Here is a 20,252-nt window from a genome sequence, read left to right as displayed (position 1 = left end):
TTGATCGCAGATTCATCCTTTACGTTTTTAGCGGTGTTGAATGATGTAATCTCTCGATTTGAATGAATATCATTTTGTTTTTGTCAAAAAAAAAAAAGATGTATCAAATGAGAGGACATGTTATTGTGAGAGGATGAGAGGGTATTTTATCAACCATTAGATCAAAATCAAGGGTCAAGATTAAAACTATTACTGCACTGACTCTTATCTCATGTTTGACTTTTACTTTCCTAATTTCATTACCGAGACATGGATCATCTTCATCCTCGACTTTGAACTGCACGTTCTCTTCTTAGTTTATATTCCCACGCACCTATACAACCAAATCTGAAATCATTAGAGGGGAGTGAAAAATACCCTCAAATAGCAGAGAAAGTCTTGGTTAGTGTCAAACCCAAATACAAAAAGTTTTGGCACACTCACACAAATGCTTATTTTTTTAAAGGTAAATTGGTTTAATGATGTTAAATGTTGTGATTAATTTATTTATCACTTAATTTTCTTCATTGTTATATATGTGCCCAACTAATTTTATTTGTGTTTGTGTCTATGTAAGACTTAAGAGCTTCAAGATAGTCTTACATGGGCACAAGCATTTAGTCACAAAATTTAGACACACACACATAAATCAAAAAAATTAAAAGATAAATAAAATAGTCACATCAATTAATATCACTTTAATAATTTTTTTTAATTTTCTTATTTCATGTGTGTGTGCCTAACATGTAATATTTAGTGTTGTGTCTAACTAAGTATTTCTCCGGCATCACAATAAGCTACAAAATCAAAACTAGAACCTTTTCTATACCAAATGTCAAGATATCTTTAAATTCCTTTTACAACAGTTTGATGAGACAACACATGTTTGAAATCTAGGACATAAACCTACTCCAAACATTATGTTAGGTCTACTATCAATTAAATATAACAAAGCTATCACGTTCTTTTTTAGAAATTGATATTACATTCTCATCTTTATATAGACTTGATGATGGATGAATGAGAGTGACCATGATTTTTGTCTCATTCATATTATATTAATTAAGAATATTTTTTTGACTTATAAAATTCTATTTTGATGTTGCTTGATTTGCAAGCCAAGGAAAAAACTAAGTTCCCTCTTCATGCTCATCTCAAATTCCCTTTACATGAGATTGGAAAAGTCTTCACACATTTTTTCCTAGGTTGAACCAAAAATAATATCATCCACATAGACTTGAACTATGAGTAACTCAGAGTTAATTGTTTTTCTGAAAAGTGTGATATAAATTTTTCCTCTAAAAAATCCATTCTCAATTAGAATTAACTTGGTCTTTTATACCAAGCTCTATGACCTTGTTTAAGACCATAAAGTGTTTTGGTAAGTTTAAAAACATGATTAGAGAAAAGACCTAAGTTTGTCACTTATTCCAAATTATTTCTTTGAGGTATTTAAAGATGACTTTCTTACTACGACCTACCATAAAGAAAAGACCCAAATACTTGTCGTTGTCAATACTTCTAGTGACGCCAAGAAAAGTAGAGCATTGAAGTGACTATATATATATATATATTAGACTCATTCGTGGCCTTCTTTCTTAGAGAGCCATGACACATATCCTTCATACTTATCTGATTTCAATCACTTGTTGATCGAGTTAACTAGTATGTTTTTATTCTTTATTTTACTTGTTTTATTCGGGTGTGACTTGGTTCTACTTTAACTTGAGTCATGGACTCTATATCTGGATGAAGTTTTTACACATTTCACATACATTCAGAAAACTTGGTAATTTTTTTTATAAAAAAAGTTTATGAAGCAATTGATGTATTTTTATGCATAATTGTTACTATTTATAAAAATAAATAAATTAATTGTTACTAAATTACCACTTGTTTAAAGATTTATTTTAATTTAGCTTTTTATCTTCCAATAATATTTGTTTTACCTTCCAAGACAAAGACAAATTGATAGTATTAATAAATATTTCATCCGTCTCATATTATAAATCATTTTGAATTTTTTTTATCCAAAATTATAAATTGTTTCACGGTATCAATAAAATATCAAGGTCCTCCTTTGTCTTTTAAAATATATTATATTTTAATTTCATAAAACTTGTGTTGTTTTACTTTTTATTTATAAGCGTTAGTTTTACTCGTTGATAAGTGAAAATAAACTTTTAAAATGAGTCGGTATATGAGGAGAAAAGATAATATTTTCTATACATTTAATTTCAAGAAATAATGAAAATAATTATTTTATCGTAGTCATTGTTTCCAAAATGCAAAACATGGATGACTTTAAAAATCTATTTTCTCCTTTTTAACAACTAAAATTAACAAAAATTTTAGAAAATAAAATTATAAATATTTCCACAAAGAATAAAAAGGTCTCATGTTTATTTTTCTATAAAATTAAGAAGTTTCATTCTTCGATGCCATAAGAAAAATCACACGTTTTACTCTCACAAATTTATCACGCAAGTAATTTCAGTCCTTGTGTAGACATATTGAGACAAAACATGTTTGATTAACATTCAACTAATTTGATGATTCTGATACATTAAAAACTTAGAAAAAGTTTCTACACAAAGCCAACTTCAACCGACATCTAGGGGTGGATAAAAAGTCAAAAATTGAGTCAAACTGCTGAATCGAACTGCTATTGAACCAAACTGTTATGCAAAACTTATGAACTGATCCATACTTAAAGGAGCAGTTATTAACCGAACCTTTTTCATAAAAAACCATAACTAAACTTGAACCCAAATTAAACTAAAAACGTTGATTTGTTCATTGTGTTTGCTCTTCTGAGTTCTTTAACTGTGTTTGCTAGTTTGTTTGCCAAATTAAACCAAAATTTTCTGAGTTTCATCTTCACAATTGTTTAGCTACAAGTAGTTCTTTCCCTATAGATATAATTTGTTGTTTACTTTTTGAATTTGTTATTGGCTCCATCGAATAGTGTGCTATGAATTGCAATAAGAGAATGTCTTAACATCAGATTTGCTTTAGCATAGGAATGGTAAGGTTTGATTTTTACCCTAGTTTTTTTTTTTGTTACAAGATTTTTATCCTAGTTTGTTTGATATAATGATTTTTGTGTGCAAATCTATTATGTATATAATTTAGAATATTCCACTACTGTGCAACAAATCTTGGCATAAAATACCAGTACATAAAGAACTTCCCTCAGTGTTTATGATTTCGTTGGTTTTATTCTTATTTATGAAATGTTTACTTATGTGGGAACAATTTAGTTTTTATTTTTTAAGAAACAAACAGTCCATCAGTTTGAAGAACCGATTCAGTTCGGTTCGAATTGATCCCTTATAATTCAGTTCGGTTCTAACAAATTGAAAATCAGTTCGGTTCAATTTACACACAATTTTAGTTATGTATCAAACTTTGTCTATCCTTAACGACAATCATGATATTACTAGACTAAACAATTAAATCTGAGTTTAAACCTCAAACATGATAATTATAAAAGAAATGTTGTTGAGTGTACGACACTCAATAACAACACTATAGTTATAATTATAATTAGGTTTAATTGCAGTTTTGCCCCCTTAAGTATCACAATCTTGCAATTTTAGTCTCTGAATCAATTTTGACTGGATCAATGCATACGTGACACCCATATCACTTTATTTATTAGGTTTAATTGTAATTTTGGCCCCCTAAATTTTACAATTATGACGCCCTAAGAAAACGTGACTCCTCTCATTTAAGTGATGTTGATGTCGCATATGCATTAACTTGATCAAAATTGGTATGAAAGCTAAAAATATAAAAGAAATAAACTTAAAAGGCTGATTCATTATTGTTTTTTATTTTTATTTTTTATAGGAGATCAGAATCGCAAGATAATAATGTTTAAGTGATCAAAAGTGCATTTAAGTTTTATAATCATAACATAATCTTGTAACTTTGCAAAATGATTACATGAACTAGATTGGTGTTGTTGTGAGTTATCCACGTATTCAGATAAAGTACTCACCTCATGCTATGTCATCTTTTTCATTTCCTTTCTTTGTTTCCATTTTTGTTTTCGACAACGCAACCTCTTCCTTCTCTATTTCACTTTTTTTCTCTCTTCTATCTATCTTTTACAGCGACGCAACTTCAATTTTCTCTTCAAATTCTTCTTCATCCGTTACATGGCAGTTAAATCTCATAGCACCAATAATTTTCTTCCGTTAAGGTAAATCCATTTCTCTATCCTTCTGCTTTGTCTCAGGTTCGAATCTCTTTAGTACCAATAATTACTGTGTTTGTTCTAGCTTCATTTGGCTCCGTTAGTAGACGGTGGGATTGGTCCACTCGGTCCTTGGATCGGATACAGAATACGGAGTTTAAAAAATAAAGTGAATCATTGACATGTGGAAGCTAGGTTTACTTTTACTGACAGTAATGTTTGTTTGCTGTTTTGTATTATGCACATGAATTGCTTGACAAAATTCCTAACTGAAAATCTAATTCTTTAACTTGAAGTTTTTCGTTTCTCTTTCATGTTTTACTAGAATTTGTGAAGAATTGTTGTTGAGAATATCTACGATGCATTGTTTTCTTGTAGGTAATTCAGGTAGTACTATATCAATGTGTGCCAGTGTTGATTTTTGAGTGCCTCCGCGAGTATATGATTAAAGAAACTGTTTTTAGGTCAATAGCGAAATTTCAAATCAACTTGTTGGATGGTCTAATGGTATATCTTTGTTTAGAGCTCGAGTAACCGGCTGAGCCGCTAAAGTGGCTAAAGTAGTTCCCGTCAGTAAAATAGGTCCTATAGAGAGTTTGTCTATTCCCAATTGCTAATATATAATATATTTGAGATTTATGAGTTTTGTATAGTCTTACGATTAATGTTGTGATTGTGCGATTTATAATTTTACTTCCCCTTACCAATCATAACCATGCGTAAAATCTAGATTTTGACTACCTTGCGTATGAGGCGTGAGCAAAACTCAGATTGGGGAAGAATATTGTCCTTGGGTTCCGTTATATGAAACTAATTAGCTTTTAAAAGTCATTATCTAATGCAGTATTAACAAATATATATTATAGGTTACGAAGCTGCAGGAAATAGTATGATTGAAATTCAGGTCTGTTTGGATTGATTTATTTGAGTTTATTTACTGGCTTAAGCATTTATGAGACTCTTTGGGAGAGCTGATGAAAATAGCTTATGGCATGTTCATGTCAGAGGTTGTTATCAACTTATTTCCACAAGCTCTAGGACAGCTTATTAAGCAACTTATGACATGTTCATGGCATAGGCTGTTTTCAACTTATTCCCACAAGCTCCAAGATAGCTTATTATGCAATTTATAACTTGTTCATCTCATAGGCTGTTTTCAACTTATTTCCACAAGCTCCACGATTGTTATGAAAAAAGCATATATGAAAATAGTTTTACTTTATTTCATCTTTTATTACAGAAATAGCTTATTCATACGCACTTATGTGATAAGCGGCGATGCTATAAGTGCTTAGTTAATCTGGTTATTTAAACTGGGCCTTGTTCTATTTTGTTTTACATAGTAACTATTGCATTCCTCTGAGCTTAGTTTTTCTATATAGTTCTGCGTGTTTATGTGTGTGTGCTGTTTCTAATTGCAAGTCATTTCACAGCTCCTCGAATTGCTGCCTTTCGAATGGTTCCTCAAGTGTAGGGAGAAAAGTGTCAGACTTGCATTGCCTACTATTTAGTAAATGGGGCAGTTCAAGAAAGGGATGCCTTATACAACATGATTTGTCCTCGAGCAGTGGTCAAGGTTCTGTGAGCTGTAGAAAACACTATTTTACATTTTCTAAGATGGGAAGGAGTGTAAATTTGCTTCCATTTGCTACCTCTGATGATGGTATGGCTGTCAACGGGAGTCCACAAGCTGACGCCAGTGCTAACCTTGAAAAAATGAGGGTGAAATTGAATAGCTCTCTTGAAGATGAAGACTTTTATGATGGACTTGTTCAAGCTTTATATGATGCAGCCAGGGTTTTTGAGCTAGCAATTAAAGACCATAAATCGTCATCACGTGTATCCTGGTTTTCAACAGCTTGGCTTGGGGTAGACCAAACCGCATGGGTGAAGGCATTGTCATGTCAGGTATTATCAGAACTTAAATTATTAGAAAGTATTGTTTGATTCATATCATCTGTAAAGAGTAAAGTATGACCTGCATTTATGAAATAAATTTTTTGAGAGACAACCTTTGTGATGGCATGTTGTTCTTTTGTTTAACTTGTGTGAGTTTCGACAAATACACGCTAGATGAACTGTAAAAGGAAGAAGCATGACTAAGTTTTGTTTTGCATGCCTTGTTGGTGTTTAAAAACATGCAGCAATGTTCAGGTAGTTATTGGAGTTAATAGAACTTAATCTTTGAACTACGTCTAGTGTCTCGGTGTATCCGAGATTTTTGTACATAATACCAACTCATATGCGATAACTTAATCTTGTCTGCTTCGTTCATCATTAGAGCAAAATACGAAGCTGATGCAATCCAACTGTTAAAAGCATTAGTTTTGTTTGTTAAATTAATACTAAAGAAATTTTGCTATGGCTCTTTAAGACCCATTATCATTGACAAGCTGTCGGTTATTAAATGTCCAGCTTGGGGTAATTTAGTGTATTGTATATATTTAGGTCTAGAATTACTTTTGTTTGTTAAATTAGGTCATTTGGCTTCACCTTCTTTGCTAAATTACTTTTCTTTGGTATAGAAATGTTCTTAAGAATCAAAAGAAAGATAGAGAGAAATAAATTGAAAAGTTAGAATCATTTAAATCACTCGAGTCACTCCCCTATATAATCGTATTTAAAGGTTCTTACCCAACATTCAACCTAGACTGATAGTATAACTGGTTGCACAAATCTACTCCCTTAACCTATTATTCTCTCTTCCTTCCAGAATATACTTTCAGTATTGAAACGTCTCGGTTCCAATAGTAATAATATCCAAAGTTGTCAAACCCAAAAGTCTATGCAAATTCGTGGAGCTTCAATAAAATCATCTCTTAGACTAAGACTTGCAAATTTATTAGAGTATACCTAATATAAAAAACTACAAATAACATATATGAATAATATTATACTACCAATAATAGAATTATAATTCTACATTCCAACTCCATAATAAAGCAAAGAAACAAAACAGATAAAAAACAAAACAACGGTGAAAAAATTGAGTGAAGGGAAGGATTTAAACTGAGGAAGCAGAAGGGCAATAACTGGGTGTGCATTGTAGCAGTGAACAATAAAAGAACTGTGATACTGGTATCTGTTTGAGTGGGTTTGATCTTCAAATGAGGGAAAAATAAACAAAGCAGAGGGTTAGGGAGGCCCTTGAGTTTCAAATGCAGAAGTGGTAGACTCAATGTGGATGCACCTATCGAGTGTTCAAACGTAGAAAGCAAGGGACAGAGTCAGGCAAGTTTTGCCGGGAGGGAGCGACACTATTTGCCGTAGGTGTGAACTTCGTTCGTCTAGTGTTCAATTGCAGTTTGAGAGAGCCCCTAGTATAAATGAAGAGAACGAAAGCTGTAAAAATGAAGTGCAGAAAGTGAACATGGCAACATGCATTGTTGAACAAAAATGAAACACAATTGAGTCCTGTGTTTTGAAGCTTTTTTTAATCTTTAAAGTTGACTTTGCTGACTTGTCAACAGAATTATGTGACTGTTCAAGTTAGACCGAGTATGGCAAACAAAATTCTGAGACTGAGTTAGCCATATTTGGCTACCTAAAATCTAAACTTGATTTACGAGTTAGCTAATGTTTTCCAAATGAATATGATTTGTAAAGATAGATGCAAATTATATATTGCCTATTCTTCATCATAAATGAATTTTTGGCAATGTTTCTTTTTACTATCCAGTTGAACATATCTCAACATTTCCTAACCTGCAAAATTTAAGAAAAACTGATAAACAGTTTATTAATTTTTCTCAGGCTGCCGTGTACTCCTTATTATATGCTGCAAGTGAAATTTCATCCCGAGATGATAGCAGAGATAGAAATGTCAATGTATTTGTTCAAAGGAGGTAGCATATTGCTTCGCATTTTGTTTCACTTTATGTGTTTCTTTTGTATTTATTAGAATGAAACAGAAATTCTTCAGTTGACCCTGTGTGTTTTATAATAGACCATGTACCCGAAACTATTCATCAGATAATTAGTTCAGTCTTTTGATGTTTTAACAATGAAATATATTTCGCATAGCTATGGTACATCTTCATGTCAAATTTTGAAGTTTCAAATGCATATTTTTTTCATGATAAAATCTGTATTTTATTGAATATTATGCAAATCATCTGAAAGTTCAAATCTATGACTCATGTTTAAGGTAGTAACTTGTGTTGTACCCTTAATATGGAAGTTTTGTAGCAGGCAAACTTTAAATATCACTTCAAGATTTTACCATCACAGTGATTGTATACTTATATACTGCTTTTAATGCCTTCCAATATTTGATTCGCTCATATTGCATGTCTCATGTTTTTCTTCTTTTTGTTCCTTCTTTACATCTTTAGTTTTAATATATAATAGTGCTCTCTCTAGTTGCTTTTGGCCTGAAACTTGTGTAAATGTTGCATTGGTCCAGTTTGCTAAGGCTATCTGCTCCCTTGGAGAGCTTAATCAGAGAAAACTTATCTGCCAAACAGCCTGAAGTGTACGAATGGTTTTGGTCAGAGCAAGTTCCAGCTGTAGTGACATCCTTTGTTAATAAGTTTGAAGGGGACGGGCGCTTCACTTCTGCCATTGCTTTGTATGTTTTCTTTTAACATTTCTACATATTGAGATGTAAACTTTTATGCCTCTGTTCTTGCTCCTTCATGTTATATTTATAGACGATTCATAAATGATATTTTTGACTGAATTCCCAGGTCTGGAAAAACTAAGGGTTTGAGCAGTGCAAGTGATGTATCACTTCTCCTGCTTACACTTACATGCATTGCTGCAATTGCTAAACTTGGCCCGGCAAAAGTTTCTTGCTCACAATTCTTTTCCATGAGCACTGAGATAACTGGTAGTTTGATGGACATGCTGGTTGGTTTAATTCCTGTAAGTCAAGCTTATAATTCTATAAAGGATGTTGGTCTACACAGAGAATTTCTTGTACATTTTGGTCCTCGAGCTGCAGCTTTTAGAGCAAACGTTGAGTGGGGTTCAGAAGAGGTTATTTTCTGGGTAAATCTGGTTCAGAAGCAGCTGCAGCAGGCTGTTGATAAGGAGAAAATATGGTCAAGACTGACAACATCTGAAAGCATTGAGGTTAGTTATGTTCAGTTTTGAAGACACTGTCGTTTTGGCACTAAACTGGTGATGTTGGATTGAATGTCAAGGAATACATATTCAATTGAAATGACTATACATACAGTTAAATTACCAAAGTAAAGCTATACTTTATTTGAATTGTATCATTTTAAAAATTCTTATTCATTAACGTGGTTGTTGTCTTGTGCCTGTGACTGTATAATTTTTTTAATTTCTTCAGAGATTAATGAGTTGAACCGAAATATGGTTTATGATAGAATATTATGGCGTAATTTGATCCATGTAGCCGACCTCACTTAGTGGGATAAGGCTTGGTTGTTGTTGTATTGACATTTGGAATTCATTACTTTCTATCCCACTAGGGATATATTTTTTTTTTTCCAGCATGGAGGAATATGCTTAAAAATTGAGATAAGTTGACTTTCTGTTAGAAAGTTTTAATAGAAAGCACTTTATATAAATAAAATAATAAGAATAGAGACTAGTTGAATTGAGTATAATCGAGCTCTATCCTTTTCCATTTATTTGTGTATTTTGTAACAAAAGGCTTCAATTGAATGTTAGCATGGTACAGGTTTTGGAGAAAGATTTGGCTATATTTGGATTCTTTATTGCTTTAGGCAGAAGTACACGAACATTTCTTTTGGCAAATGGTTTCGATACTCCCAATGATCCAATTGAAGATTTCATCAGGTACTGTTTTTATTATGTACTATTACTATTGTTAGAGTACTAGGTGTCTTATTGTTTTAGGAGTGTCATGAATAGTTTTTGGTAGCCTGTGCTAGTTGTACTACTAGCATTTGGTCAGATGATTGTATATATAGGTGTTTTAAGGTTAGTAGCTTTACATGCATAATATCATCATAATAATTCCCAGCAACTTAAGCACCTTTATCATCATAATGTCTTGTCATGCATCCTATGAATTTTTGTGCATTTATTTATTTATACGATTATTTATTACAGGTATCTTATTGGGGGAAGTGTTTTATACTACCCTCAGCTCTCATCCATTAGTTCATATCAATTGTATGTTGAGGTTAGTATTTATGGTCCTTGCATTTAACAATGTATGCTTGATTATTAAGTTGATTTAACTGGGGAAGTTCTTTAACTGCATAGGTAGTTTGTGAAGAGCTGGATTGGCTTCCTTTTTATCCGGGAATCACCAGCATCACAAAACAGTCTCGTGGGCATAGTAAACCAGAAGGTCCTCCAAATGCGGAAGCAGTGACCCAAGCATTTGCTGTTTGCTCTTATTGGATGCAGAGCTTTATCAAATACAGCACATGGCTTGAGAGTCCTTCAAATGTAAAAGCAGCTGAATTTCTGTCCAGAGGGTAACTAGAGCAATGCTTATTTATAATTTAATGAAATACCAGCTTCAAACTTAATAAATTATGTGTCTTATTTATTTTATGTTAGGCACAACAAGTTGATGGAGTGCATGGAGGAACTTGGGATGATAAAGTAAGCTATGTGACAATGTCACCATCTACAGTCTTTTTTGCATTCCATTACGTGCATGTGCATATTCATTGATACCATGATTCATGCATCAAAATGGTGCTAACATACCTCTCTAATATGTGACTCTGGCTTTCATATATCATTGATATGTCAGTAAGATTTGGTTGGAAGATGTCCAATTCTCTAGAAAAGAAAGAAAATCCAATCTAATGGAAATGCGTTTAATTGTCGTACGGTAGTACAAAAACATCTTTTTCTACCAGAGAGCCAGGCAGAAAAATGTTTCCAAGCTAATTGTCTTCTACTGTGGCAATATTTTCTTGAACCTATTTATTTATACACCTTGTATTTATAGTTTTTATTGGAATTCCAGATCTTGTGAAAACATTTTTTACACCAAGAGTTTCTAATTCCAATCATTGTGCCACTTATTATCTTTTTAAATTTAATGCAGAGATAAGACATTGGAGAGTGATGCCAAGAAAATAGTTGACGGGCAAAGATCCACAATTCAGTCAACGATAAAAGGCTCAGGTTCTTTTGATGAGGTTTGATTCCCACACTTTAAAATCTGCTGCGAGCCTCTCCATTTCAGCAGTGTATTATTTCCTAATCTGACATCTTCATGCCTTAACTTAACATATCAATATTCTTCATACTTTAGATGAACCCCAATTTTATTTTTATTTTTTATGTATATCTTAGAAATGGTGGTTAGGCCTAACACAACTCCACAAAACTGGCTTGTGAGGTGACGATTGCCCCCACTTATAAACACATTGTCAGACCATCACCTATCCGATGTGGGACTCTTAACACCCCCCCTCACGACCAACACTATTGGGCTTGGTTCGTGGACATAAATGGTGGGTGGCCCGATAGCGGAAACTTGATAGCAGGTGGCCCAATGGATCTTGGAGAGGCTCTGATTCCAGCTTGAATAATTTAGATTGAATAACTCTAATATTACAATGATGTATGCACACTTATATACACGAGAGAATCTCTCAAGAAAACATAAATAAGGAAACTAAGTCAAGCATAATAAGTAGAGAATAATCAACAGTATCATACTCTTATTTATGCCTTTTTTTGTCATTTGATTTCAGGCATTAAAAAGTGTCGAAGAAGCTGTGATAAAGCTTGAAAAGTTGCTTCAAGAATTGCATGTGTCAAGCTCTAGTTCTGGAAAGGAGCATTTGAAAGCAGCCTGTTCTGACTTGGAAAAAATACGGAAACTTAAGAAAGAAGCTGAATTCCTGGAGGCATCTTTCCGAGCAAAAGCTGATTCTCTGCAAGAGGTACACAATGTCCTCCACAACCTCCTTTACCAATTCCTGGTATAATAGTGTGTCAAAGACTTTTACCTTGAAAGTACATAACCTCTTTCGCGTTTCTTCTTCTTTATGTTGATATCTTCTATTTTTTTCCTGAAAGTGGGAATCTTTTTCGGTTTCTACCTCCAAATAATCGTGTCCTGAATTTTGTGTTTGTTGATAAAAGTAGATTGACTGATCAACATAACAGGGATGGAACCAGATAATAATCAGTGATGGGGTTTGATAATAACATAGGAATGAATGTGTATTCTACTATTTTAAAGACAAAATTGACATTACGTTTTTCCTCTTTTATATGAGAAAACAAATTGGCCTAAATGGCAATTAAAGTTATAATTTTTTGTCTACGAAAGATTAATTTGGTGGACGGACCACTTTGACAGCCTTCATTGACACTGAGCTCCCATTTTGGTACTAGTAATTAGGAACCAAAACGATGGCAAATATATGTTTGAAAGGTCTACAAGATGTGTCTCTTTCAACAAAAACGCACGTCATTTCTCTAATGGGCTTTGTTGCCCAAATAACCTGTAATAGAGTACCCGCTTATTAACCTAATGGCTTCTTTAATTTTATAAGTACAATACGCTGTGGACAAAAATGAATTCCAGAGTATGTATGTGAAGAATAATCATATGCAGTACTTTGGAGTAAAATATGAGGATTAGGTGCCCTTCATCCCCTTTGCATTTGTTCCCCGAACATAGATTTTGCCTTCTTGAGCCAGTTTTATGTTTTTGCTTAAAAGTCTTGGTGAAAATTGGGTACAAGTTTAGTAGTATGCATGGATATTGTTGTTTGCTTTTTTCCATGGCATTTCAGGTGCATTCATATTTTTTTTTCTTTCTTTCAAATTAGTGGAGTAATGTGAGTTATACTCAGTTTTCTCATTTCTTTGTGTTGTAATTCATTGTTATCTTGCTTGATTCGTATGCATACTTCTAGTCACATGTTTGATTTTTGAGAAACTGAATATTTGCTTGCCAATGGTGCTTCTATTAAACTCATGCAGGGAGTTAATAGTGATCAAACCATCACACCGGTTGGTGAGGAGGACAGGTTTATGGAAGGGAAAAGCAGAAAGAATGACAATGTAAAGGTGGACAGGAGCAAAAGGTATGAATGCTTGTTTTTTTCTTTTTTCATGCAGTGCCAACTATTACTTTCTTCTGTTTTAGGTAAATGTAATTTTCTGGTTAGCTCTATGTAAATGGTACACATATATGTGTCTTTTTTCAGACAAATTGGAAAATCTCGTGGATTCTGGAGCATATTTGTACCTCCTATACCCAGAAAGCCCGAGCCGGAACCTGATGTGGATGCTCATGTATGCATTATCTTCCTCATCATTTGACGATGTTGATTTCCTTTTTGTCTCTTTTGTGAAAATATAACTGTATATTTAGTTTTCTTTTATTTAATTGATGTATTAACATAAGATGTTCAGGTCAATTATGTTTTTCTACTGTCATATCATATATGTTCTTCAATAATGGTCTTGTTTACATGAAAGTAAAAATATGCTTGATTGGTGGCACCATAGTAGTCAATAGCGGCCGATAGCGGCACTATAGCGGCCGTGCGTAGAGTAGTGGCAACGAACTGCTATGGTAATCGTCATAGCGACGCGGAATCAAATAGCGGCATAGTGGTGCGGAGCGGATAGCGGCCGCTTCAGCCACAATTTGATTTTATTAGGAAATTTCGAAATTGACCCTATTTTTAAAACCTTTTTTAGGGTATTTTGAGGATTTCGTAAACCCTAACATTTTTCAAGTTTTTCTCTCTTCTCACCTGTGCCGTGAAACACACTCTTCTATCTTATGGTTTCTCTTGTTTTATGATTTTTTTTATTTGTTCCTGTCTTTTGTTTTTTGGTGTTTTGATTTATGAATGTCTCATGAGATTTGAGTGTTATATTTAATTTTATATTAAATGTTTTTTTTTTTTTTGTTGAGAAATATATAATTTTTTTATACTTTATGGTTTATTCTTGTAATTTGTCCAAAAATAATCAAATATCGGTGACCGCTATTTGTTATACTGGTATACGCTATTCCACCTTTGGGGTCGGCCGCTACGAACCGCTATCCGGGGTTGACTACTATGGGTGACACAACTAAGATTATATTTGGTTTTCAGTATAGTTGTAGGTGGTAAATAGATCAGTCCTTTAAAAAAGTGACTAGATCCTGTAAAGATGCAACGAGAAATATTTTTTCATTAGATAACCAATAAACCATTGAGTAGTGTGCTTTAGTCAAGGATAGTTGCTGGTTAGTTACGAACCGGATTTGGTTATAGATTGCTACAGATTATTTTGATAGAAGTGAAAATGACCTAACAAAAACCTATCTCAAGAATCTATAAAGCTAATTTTTATGCTTGCGTGACTAGCGCATCCCTCCCTCCCCTCCCCCCCAACTCACAACAAGAAAACTGGTTTTTTAAGTTCCTCCCTCATTATTCGTAAAGTGGCGGACTGTTAAAATCGCCAAAAACTTGTTTGCAAGTGAGAATTCTATAGGAGCTTACAATATCATTTTTTTCTTTTCAAATTGTATTTGCCTAATAATCATGCTTAAACTGGAACAGAACAGTGGTTCATTTGGTTTAGCTGCATGGATGATTAATTATCTATTCTAATTGGTTAGTGAATGCTTCTTTGAGTTTTGAGTATTATGGACTTGCTATCTTGTTTCCAGGAAAATTATATTGAACAGCCTGCACCAAATGTAGGGGTTGTGGACCAAGAACCCAATGAAATCCTTCGCTTTGAGCTTCTAAGGAATGAGCTGATGGAACTTGAGAAAAGGGTCCAAAGAAGTGCCTATCAATCAGAAAATAATGAGGTACGTCTGAAACATTTGAATTAGACGACTCACAAGGTTGAACATACGCCTTATTGAATTTTTTTACTTAGATATTGCATTATTATTTTCCTACTACGCTGTCTCATCCTAATGTCCACTTCACTTGAAAAAGGTCTGAATTATATTGAAAGACTTTATGTTACAAACTAGAGGCTCTAAGATATAAGACCATTGTACATGAATCCTAATAAAATGATAATGAATAAAAAAGGAAAAAAAAATGTCCTGATAATTACATAATGTCATGGTGAATGGTGATATGAGCAAAAGTAAAATCTGTCCTAATAAATGCTATTTACAAAACTCTGCTTCAAGCTACTGTTAATTTCTTAATAAATCTGCTTGCCATTTGTATTGACTACTTTAGCTTCACATCCTTATCACATGGCATGCCTTTGTGTTTATATTGCTTTGACAGGATTTGATGATCAGTGATGATGGTGCCCGTTATAATGGTGATGCTGGAGGTGTTCAGATGGTCAGAGTTCAGAAGAATGAAAATTTCATACAGAAATCTTTTGACAAACTAAAAGAAACAGGAACGGTATGATTTAGTCTGACATTTTTCTTTGTTTGGAAGTATTATCATGCTTTAAGAACTCATCTGCTTTATCAAATTGATTGGATGATGCTGGGTTACTTTTTCCTCACCCTATTCTCTGTCTTTTAAAACTAAAAAAGAAAATATTATGTCATGTGTGTGTGTTGCATCTCTGATGATTTTGACATTGTTCGCTGCTCAAACAAATAATATAATAATAGAGATATAAAGTTTGCTACTTAATAAACAGGATGTCTTGCAAGGAACTCAACTTCTTGCTATTGATGTTGGTGCTGCCTCGGGTTTGGTCAAAAGGACCTTAATAGGTGATGAATTGACTGAGAAGGAGAAGAAAGCACTTAAAAGAACCTTAACTGACATGGCTTCAGTTGTTCCTATCGGCATTTTAATGCTTATTCCTGTAAGTTGAACTCCTTTATGATTGTTCTTATCAATTATATCTGAATAATATGTCCTGCTCTGGATAGAGAAGTGTACTGTTCATTCATAATAAAAAAAATCATATTCAAATTATGCTAAGCTTCTAATTTCTAAATGTCTTGTCCAAACATGGGTCAATGATGTAACCTGATTCATTTGACCAACACTCCTAAGTTGGCAAATCAAAATTGAAAAAAAAATTAAACAAATCAACATGTTTAACATGTAAGTGTGCTTTATTATTATTAATATGTAAGTGTATGCTTCCAACATAAATGGCTGCATGATTGGGGGTGGTTTGACCGTATGTCTGCCTGCTCTAGCCCACACCCGTGACCATCCTGAGTTTCACCAGCCTTGCTGAGTTGGCTGATCGGCAGTCGCGTGCAAAGATGTAGTAGACCTTAAGGTTTTGTTTGCGAGTTATGAGGGGAAGGGAGGGGAGGGTTTAGATAAAAAGGAAGGAGTAAGTGGAAGAAATAAAGGACATGCATAAACCCATGACCACTAGATTATAAGGATGAGATTGTAAGGATAATGACAAGGATAATGACCTTTCCACTGCGCCGAGGCTCACAATCTCTTTCTTAATTAGTATTAATTTAATATCCTAAACTGCTTGGCAATGACTTATGAATAGCTTTATTTCATCTCTAACATGTCCATGTATACAAGGACGATGTACAATCCTATAAATATTTGAATGATGATCTAACTCATTTTAACCTTTAATTTTTCTGCTCCTTATAAATATTGAAGTGGAACAAAATAGACTTCCTGCCTGGAGAAAATGTAAACGAGAGAAGATAGAAGGAAATGAACTTGTTTGATATTTCATATTACCATTTTCCAATATTAGATTTTTCTTGCTAAGAAGGAAAATGTTTAATTCACACAGGTTACTGCCGTTGGGCATGCAGCAATGTTGGCTGCCATTCAGAGATATGTACCATCCCTGGTATAAACATTATTCTGTCTGCTTTTTTCTTCTTTTTTTTAGTCTTGTATTCAAAATTTTAAATCTCTGATCATCACGTCATAAGAATTTGATATATCTTCCTTGCAGATTCCATCCACTTATGCACCAGAAAGGTTGGATCTCTTGAGGCAGCTTGAGAAAGTGAAGCAAATGTCAATGTCAACCAGTGATGTGGATTCAGATGATGAAATGGATGAAGTTAAATGATCAGGAGCAATGCCGATTTATGTATAGCTAACAAAACTTAACATTCTTCCTGGTCTGATGAAAATTGGATCAGCTGCGTTCTTCACTTTCTGAAAAACTTTTGTTGAAGCCATGTTTCTTAGAGAGGAGTTGGGCATAGATAAGTTCATTCCACGTGTCTGGCACTCCGGGTAAACACCAGTGGCTACAATCCTGAGGAGCATCGGGTGGGGTTCCTGGTTCCCGATATTTGGAAGGGTGACCATCTTTCCTCAATTCCGAAAGATATGTGATGTTCAAAAAGTTGACTTTCCAACTTCCATATTGCATCTCTTTAACAACATCAGATATAAATACATTGTAATACGGATCAGCTTCGAGTTTTGCAGGGTCGTTTTCTGGTTCCTTGTCTTTGTCACAGTTTCCTCCTTCATTCCATGTGCCATTCCTGCAATTTCACTGTACAGACTCTTATCCAAATATACTTTTTGAAAGGATGACTAAAATGGGATGTGTAAATTTGATGCGAATTGTCTTACTTTTAGTTTTAAGGTCTATACGGATCGATGAGCTTATTTGCTGTCATAAGTACTTGTGTGACTGTTTGAGAGCTTATGAAAACAACTTATTTCTATAATCTCTTCAGTATAAGCTTATAACTTAAATGAAAACAACTGTCTTTATTTTATCTTTTGTTATAGAAATATCTTATAGATAAATTTTATATGATAAGCACTTATGCTCTAAATTTTCCACATGACTTTAGCTCAATTTTGAGTTTAAACTTCCTCAAATTCTGGATTGCATCCCCCACCCCCTCATGCCGTTCATTTTAATGCTTTTAAATTGAATTTATGATTATCAAGGTCACATAAATGTGTTAATATACTTGCCTGTAATGAACAGGGGCATAGCTACGAAAGAAGACGAAACTCCTCATAGGATTTAGATTACTCAATGCCCATGATTTCCATGTCTGTAAGGATCTCCTAAAAGCTTCTTTCACTGTCATAGTCACATTTACCTTCCCACCTTCCTGGAAATAGATACCCCTGCAAAATGATCGACCTTGTTCAGATGTGTTATTTCTATCAAAAAAAGATATTAAAATAGAACAAACTTCACATGAACTAAGTTGTAACAAACAGTTGAGTTTCTAAACAAATTTTAAAGTTTTCATAAAAGCTTAAAAATGTTTTTTCTTAGAAAAGAAAGGCAAGGCTCATCCAAACGAAATTATCTCAAAGTAACAGTTATAGATTCAGTATACTTACGACTTGATAGTTTTGTCTAAGTTCCACCAATGACCATTATTGAAAACAAGAACATTTGCTCCCTTCCAGTTATTAGAATACCAATGTAACTCATCAAGTCTGATAGTCATTTTAATGTCAGTAGATGAGTTTGGTGGTGGATGACCTATAATAGACAAGAAAGGTGCCCTATAATATTCTACAGTCATGTTGTATTCCTCAAATTTCATCACCAAGTAGCCCTTGTGTTTGCTTATGGGATTTCCATTCACTTCATATATTTTTGAGAGGTTAGAGACCCCTTTTGATAGCATGCAAAGTAATGACTCCCATTGGTTTCTGCCCACTGAATCACCTGCAAACACAATGCGTCCATTGCGACTCCTCTCTAGGAGGTCACTGGCATTGAATCTGAGAGTAAAACAAGAAATGAGTCAAGAGAAGTTGTTATTAAATATATTGATCATTACTTAAGAGTATGACACTAGTTAAAAGGACACTCTAAAGTATATCTTGCTAAGTTATTCTTATTAATAATTCATTATAAATATTAAAGTTCAACAATCTAATCACCAATTAAAAGTTTGAATTGAGTAGATTAATTGCACAAATTTTCATAAAATTTAATTTTATTTTTATATTTCATTAAAGAATTCAATAATGTTATAACACTTGTCAACACGCTCTCTATTACTTTTTTGGTTGTGCACATATGAATTCTAACCTATAAAATAGAGTGTGTTAGAAAATACGCATTAAGAAGTTTGATGCTAACACTCCTCTTAATAATTTCAAATGAACATATAATAAGTTTTTAGGCAGTGTAATTTGATCATTAATATAATATGAAATAAATAAATTAATGTTTATTTAGAATAATAAAGTTAGTATTTATAACGAGTAATTAAGCAAAGTAATTCATCTCAGGTTACTCCTGAGGTAACTTAATCCGTCAAATTTTCTTCAATGGATTTGATGAAGACAAATTTCATGAAACTATTGCAATCAAGGTGAAAGTGAGATGGTTCATGTTTCGAGTTTGTATTTAAGATTTGATTTGAAATGGAATACAAATTGTTCTATCATGAGCTACATGTGCAACCAGCGTCAAGTTCTATGCGTGATTCTCAATTGAATTCAGAAATAGGAGAGTCCAACCAATAAACAAATTTAAGTCCTTAGCAATTTTTCTATAATAAATAAAGATTATTGTTATAAATATAATATTTATAATTCCATTTTTACTTATTAGACCTAGTAGTTTTTTTATTTTTTATTTAGACCTAGCAGTGCACGTACACTAGTGTTTCTATAATCAAGGCTTCATATTCTCCTCTTTACATGCCATTATCGACTATTTCAATTCAACTCCTCAAAAAAAAAAAAAAAAAAAAGGATAGAAAACCACATGAAGCCATGATTGTTGCAATAAGAGGTTTAGCTTTACATCTCAAAACTACAAAAACTAATAACAAAACAAATCAAGAAATAATAGTACATAACAGACACATAACCATGCATGCAATGAAATAGAGGTGTACGACATATGATCATAGCATGCAAGTAACATACCGTGGAAGGTTACAATCATTAGGTTGCCATCTCCATTGACGATAACCTTCATCGTTCCGTCCATTTTGCCGGCACCGGAAGCCGGGATCAAGAAAGGGACAATTTTCATCGTACAACTTATGTGAATAATAAGTTTCGTCCCAAACCCATTGACCTTTGGAAAAATCACATGCTTCAATTGGTAGTGACTTTTGTGAATTATTAAGAGCTGTATGTGATAAGAAATCAAAACGAAAAAGAGTTTTTGGATCAAAGTTAGGGAGGTTGAAATAGAATAGAGAAGATAGTAAGACGAAAAGAAAAGAGAGTGCATATGCTAAGTCTCTATTCAT

At 33.3% G+C, this 20,252-nt stretch overlaps 2 protein-coding genes across 4 annotated transcripts; one reads left to right on the top strand and one right to left on the bottom strand.

The window, feature by feature from the left end:
* Positions 1 to 3,999: 3,999 nt before the first annotated feature.
* LOC25483773 (uncharacterized) lies at positions 4,000 to 17,746 on the top strand. 3 transcript variants are annotated; one of them, XM_039827220.1, is made up of 19 exons: positions 4,000 to 4,189; positions 5,617 to 6,091; positions 7,937 to 8,028; positions 8,589 to 8,753; positions 8,872 to 9,259; positions 9,837 to 9,955; positions 10,232 to 10,304; positions 10,388 to 10,605; positions 10,691 to 10,735; positions 11,190 to 11,283; positions 11,845 to 12,036; positions 13,088 to 13,191; positions 13,315 to 13,402; positions 14,781 to 14,927; positions 15,367 to 15,492; positions 15,740 to 15,910; positions 16,829 to 16,888; positions 16,997 to 17,137; positions 17,239 to 17,746. In XM_039827220.1, the coding sequence occupies exons 1-18, from the start codon at positions 4,146 to 4,148 to the stop codon at positions 17,114 to 17,116; spliced, it is 2,721 nt and encodes a 906-aa protein (XP_039683154.1). In that variant the 5' UTR covers positions 4,000 to 4,145; the 3' UTR covers positions 17,117 to 17,137; positions 17,239 to 17,746. The 3 variants fall into 3 exon arrangements, with proteins under 3 accessions (XP_039683154.1, XP_013467935.1, XP_024633392.1); XM_024777624.2 differs by adding an exon at positions 5,050 to 5,087 and having other exon boundaries at positions 4,012 to 4,189; positions 16,997 to 17,746; XM_013612481.3 differs by having other exon boundaries at positions 4,001 to 4,189; positions 16,997 to 17,746.
* A 128-nt stretch (positions 17,747 to 17,874) lies between these two features.
* On the bottom strand, positions 17,875 to 20,252 carry LOC25483772 (protein trichome birefringence-like 8). Its single transcript, XM_013612479.3, has 3 exons — positions 19,921 to 20,252; positions 18,370 to 18,759; positions 17,875 to 18,147 (listed from the first exon to the last, which is right to left on the bottom strand). Exons 1-3 carry the CDS (start codon positions 20,250 to 20,252, stop codon positions 17,976 to 17,978), a joined length of 894 nt encoding a protein of 297 aa, XP_013467933.3. The 3' UTR covers positions 17,875 to 17,975.

The sequence above is a fragment of the Medicago truncatula genome, chromosome 1, assembly GCF_003473485.1.
Source record: "Medicago truncatula cultivar Jemalong A17 chromosome 1, MtrunA17r5.0-ANR, whole genome shotgun sequence".
In the NCBI taxonomy this organism is placed as follows: domain Eukaryota; kingdom Viridiplantae; phylum Streptophyta; class Magnoliopsida; order Fabales; family Fabaceae; genus Medicago; species Medicago truncatula.
This window is presented reverse-complemented; position numbering and strand designations above follow the sequence as displayed.

Coding starts and splice junctions, on each gene's coding strand:
- LOC25483773 (XM_039827220.1), top strand. CDS start 4,146: ATGGCAGTTAAATCTCATAGCACCAATAATTTTCTTCCGTTAAG. Junction 9,956..10,231: donor CCAATTGAAGATTTCATCAG/GTACTGTTTTTA, acceptor TATTTATTACAG/GTATCTTATTGGGGGAAGTG. Junction 13,192..13,314: donor AAGGTGGACAGGAGCAAAAG/GTATGAATGCTT, acceptor GTCTTTTTTCAG/ACAAATTGGAAAATCTCGTG.
- LOC25483772 (XM_013612479.3), bottom strand. CDS start 20,252: ATGAATAGAGACTTAGCATATGCACTCTCTTTTCTTTTCGTCTTACTA. Junction 18,760..19,920: donor AATGATTGTAACCTTCCACG/GTATGTTACTTG, acceptor TTTTACTCTCAG/ATTCAATGCCAGTGACCTCC. Junction 18,148..18,369: donor TTAGACAAAACTATCAAGTC/GTAAGTATACTG, acceptor ATCATTTTGCAG/GGGTATCTATTTCCAGGAAG.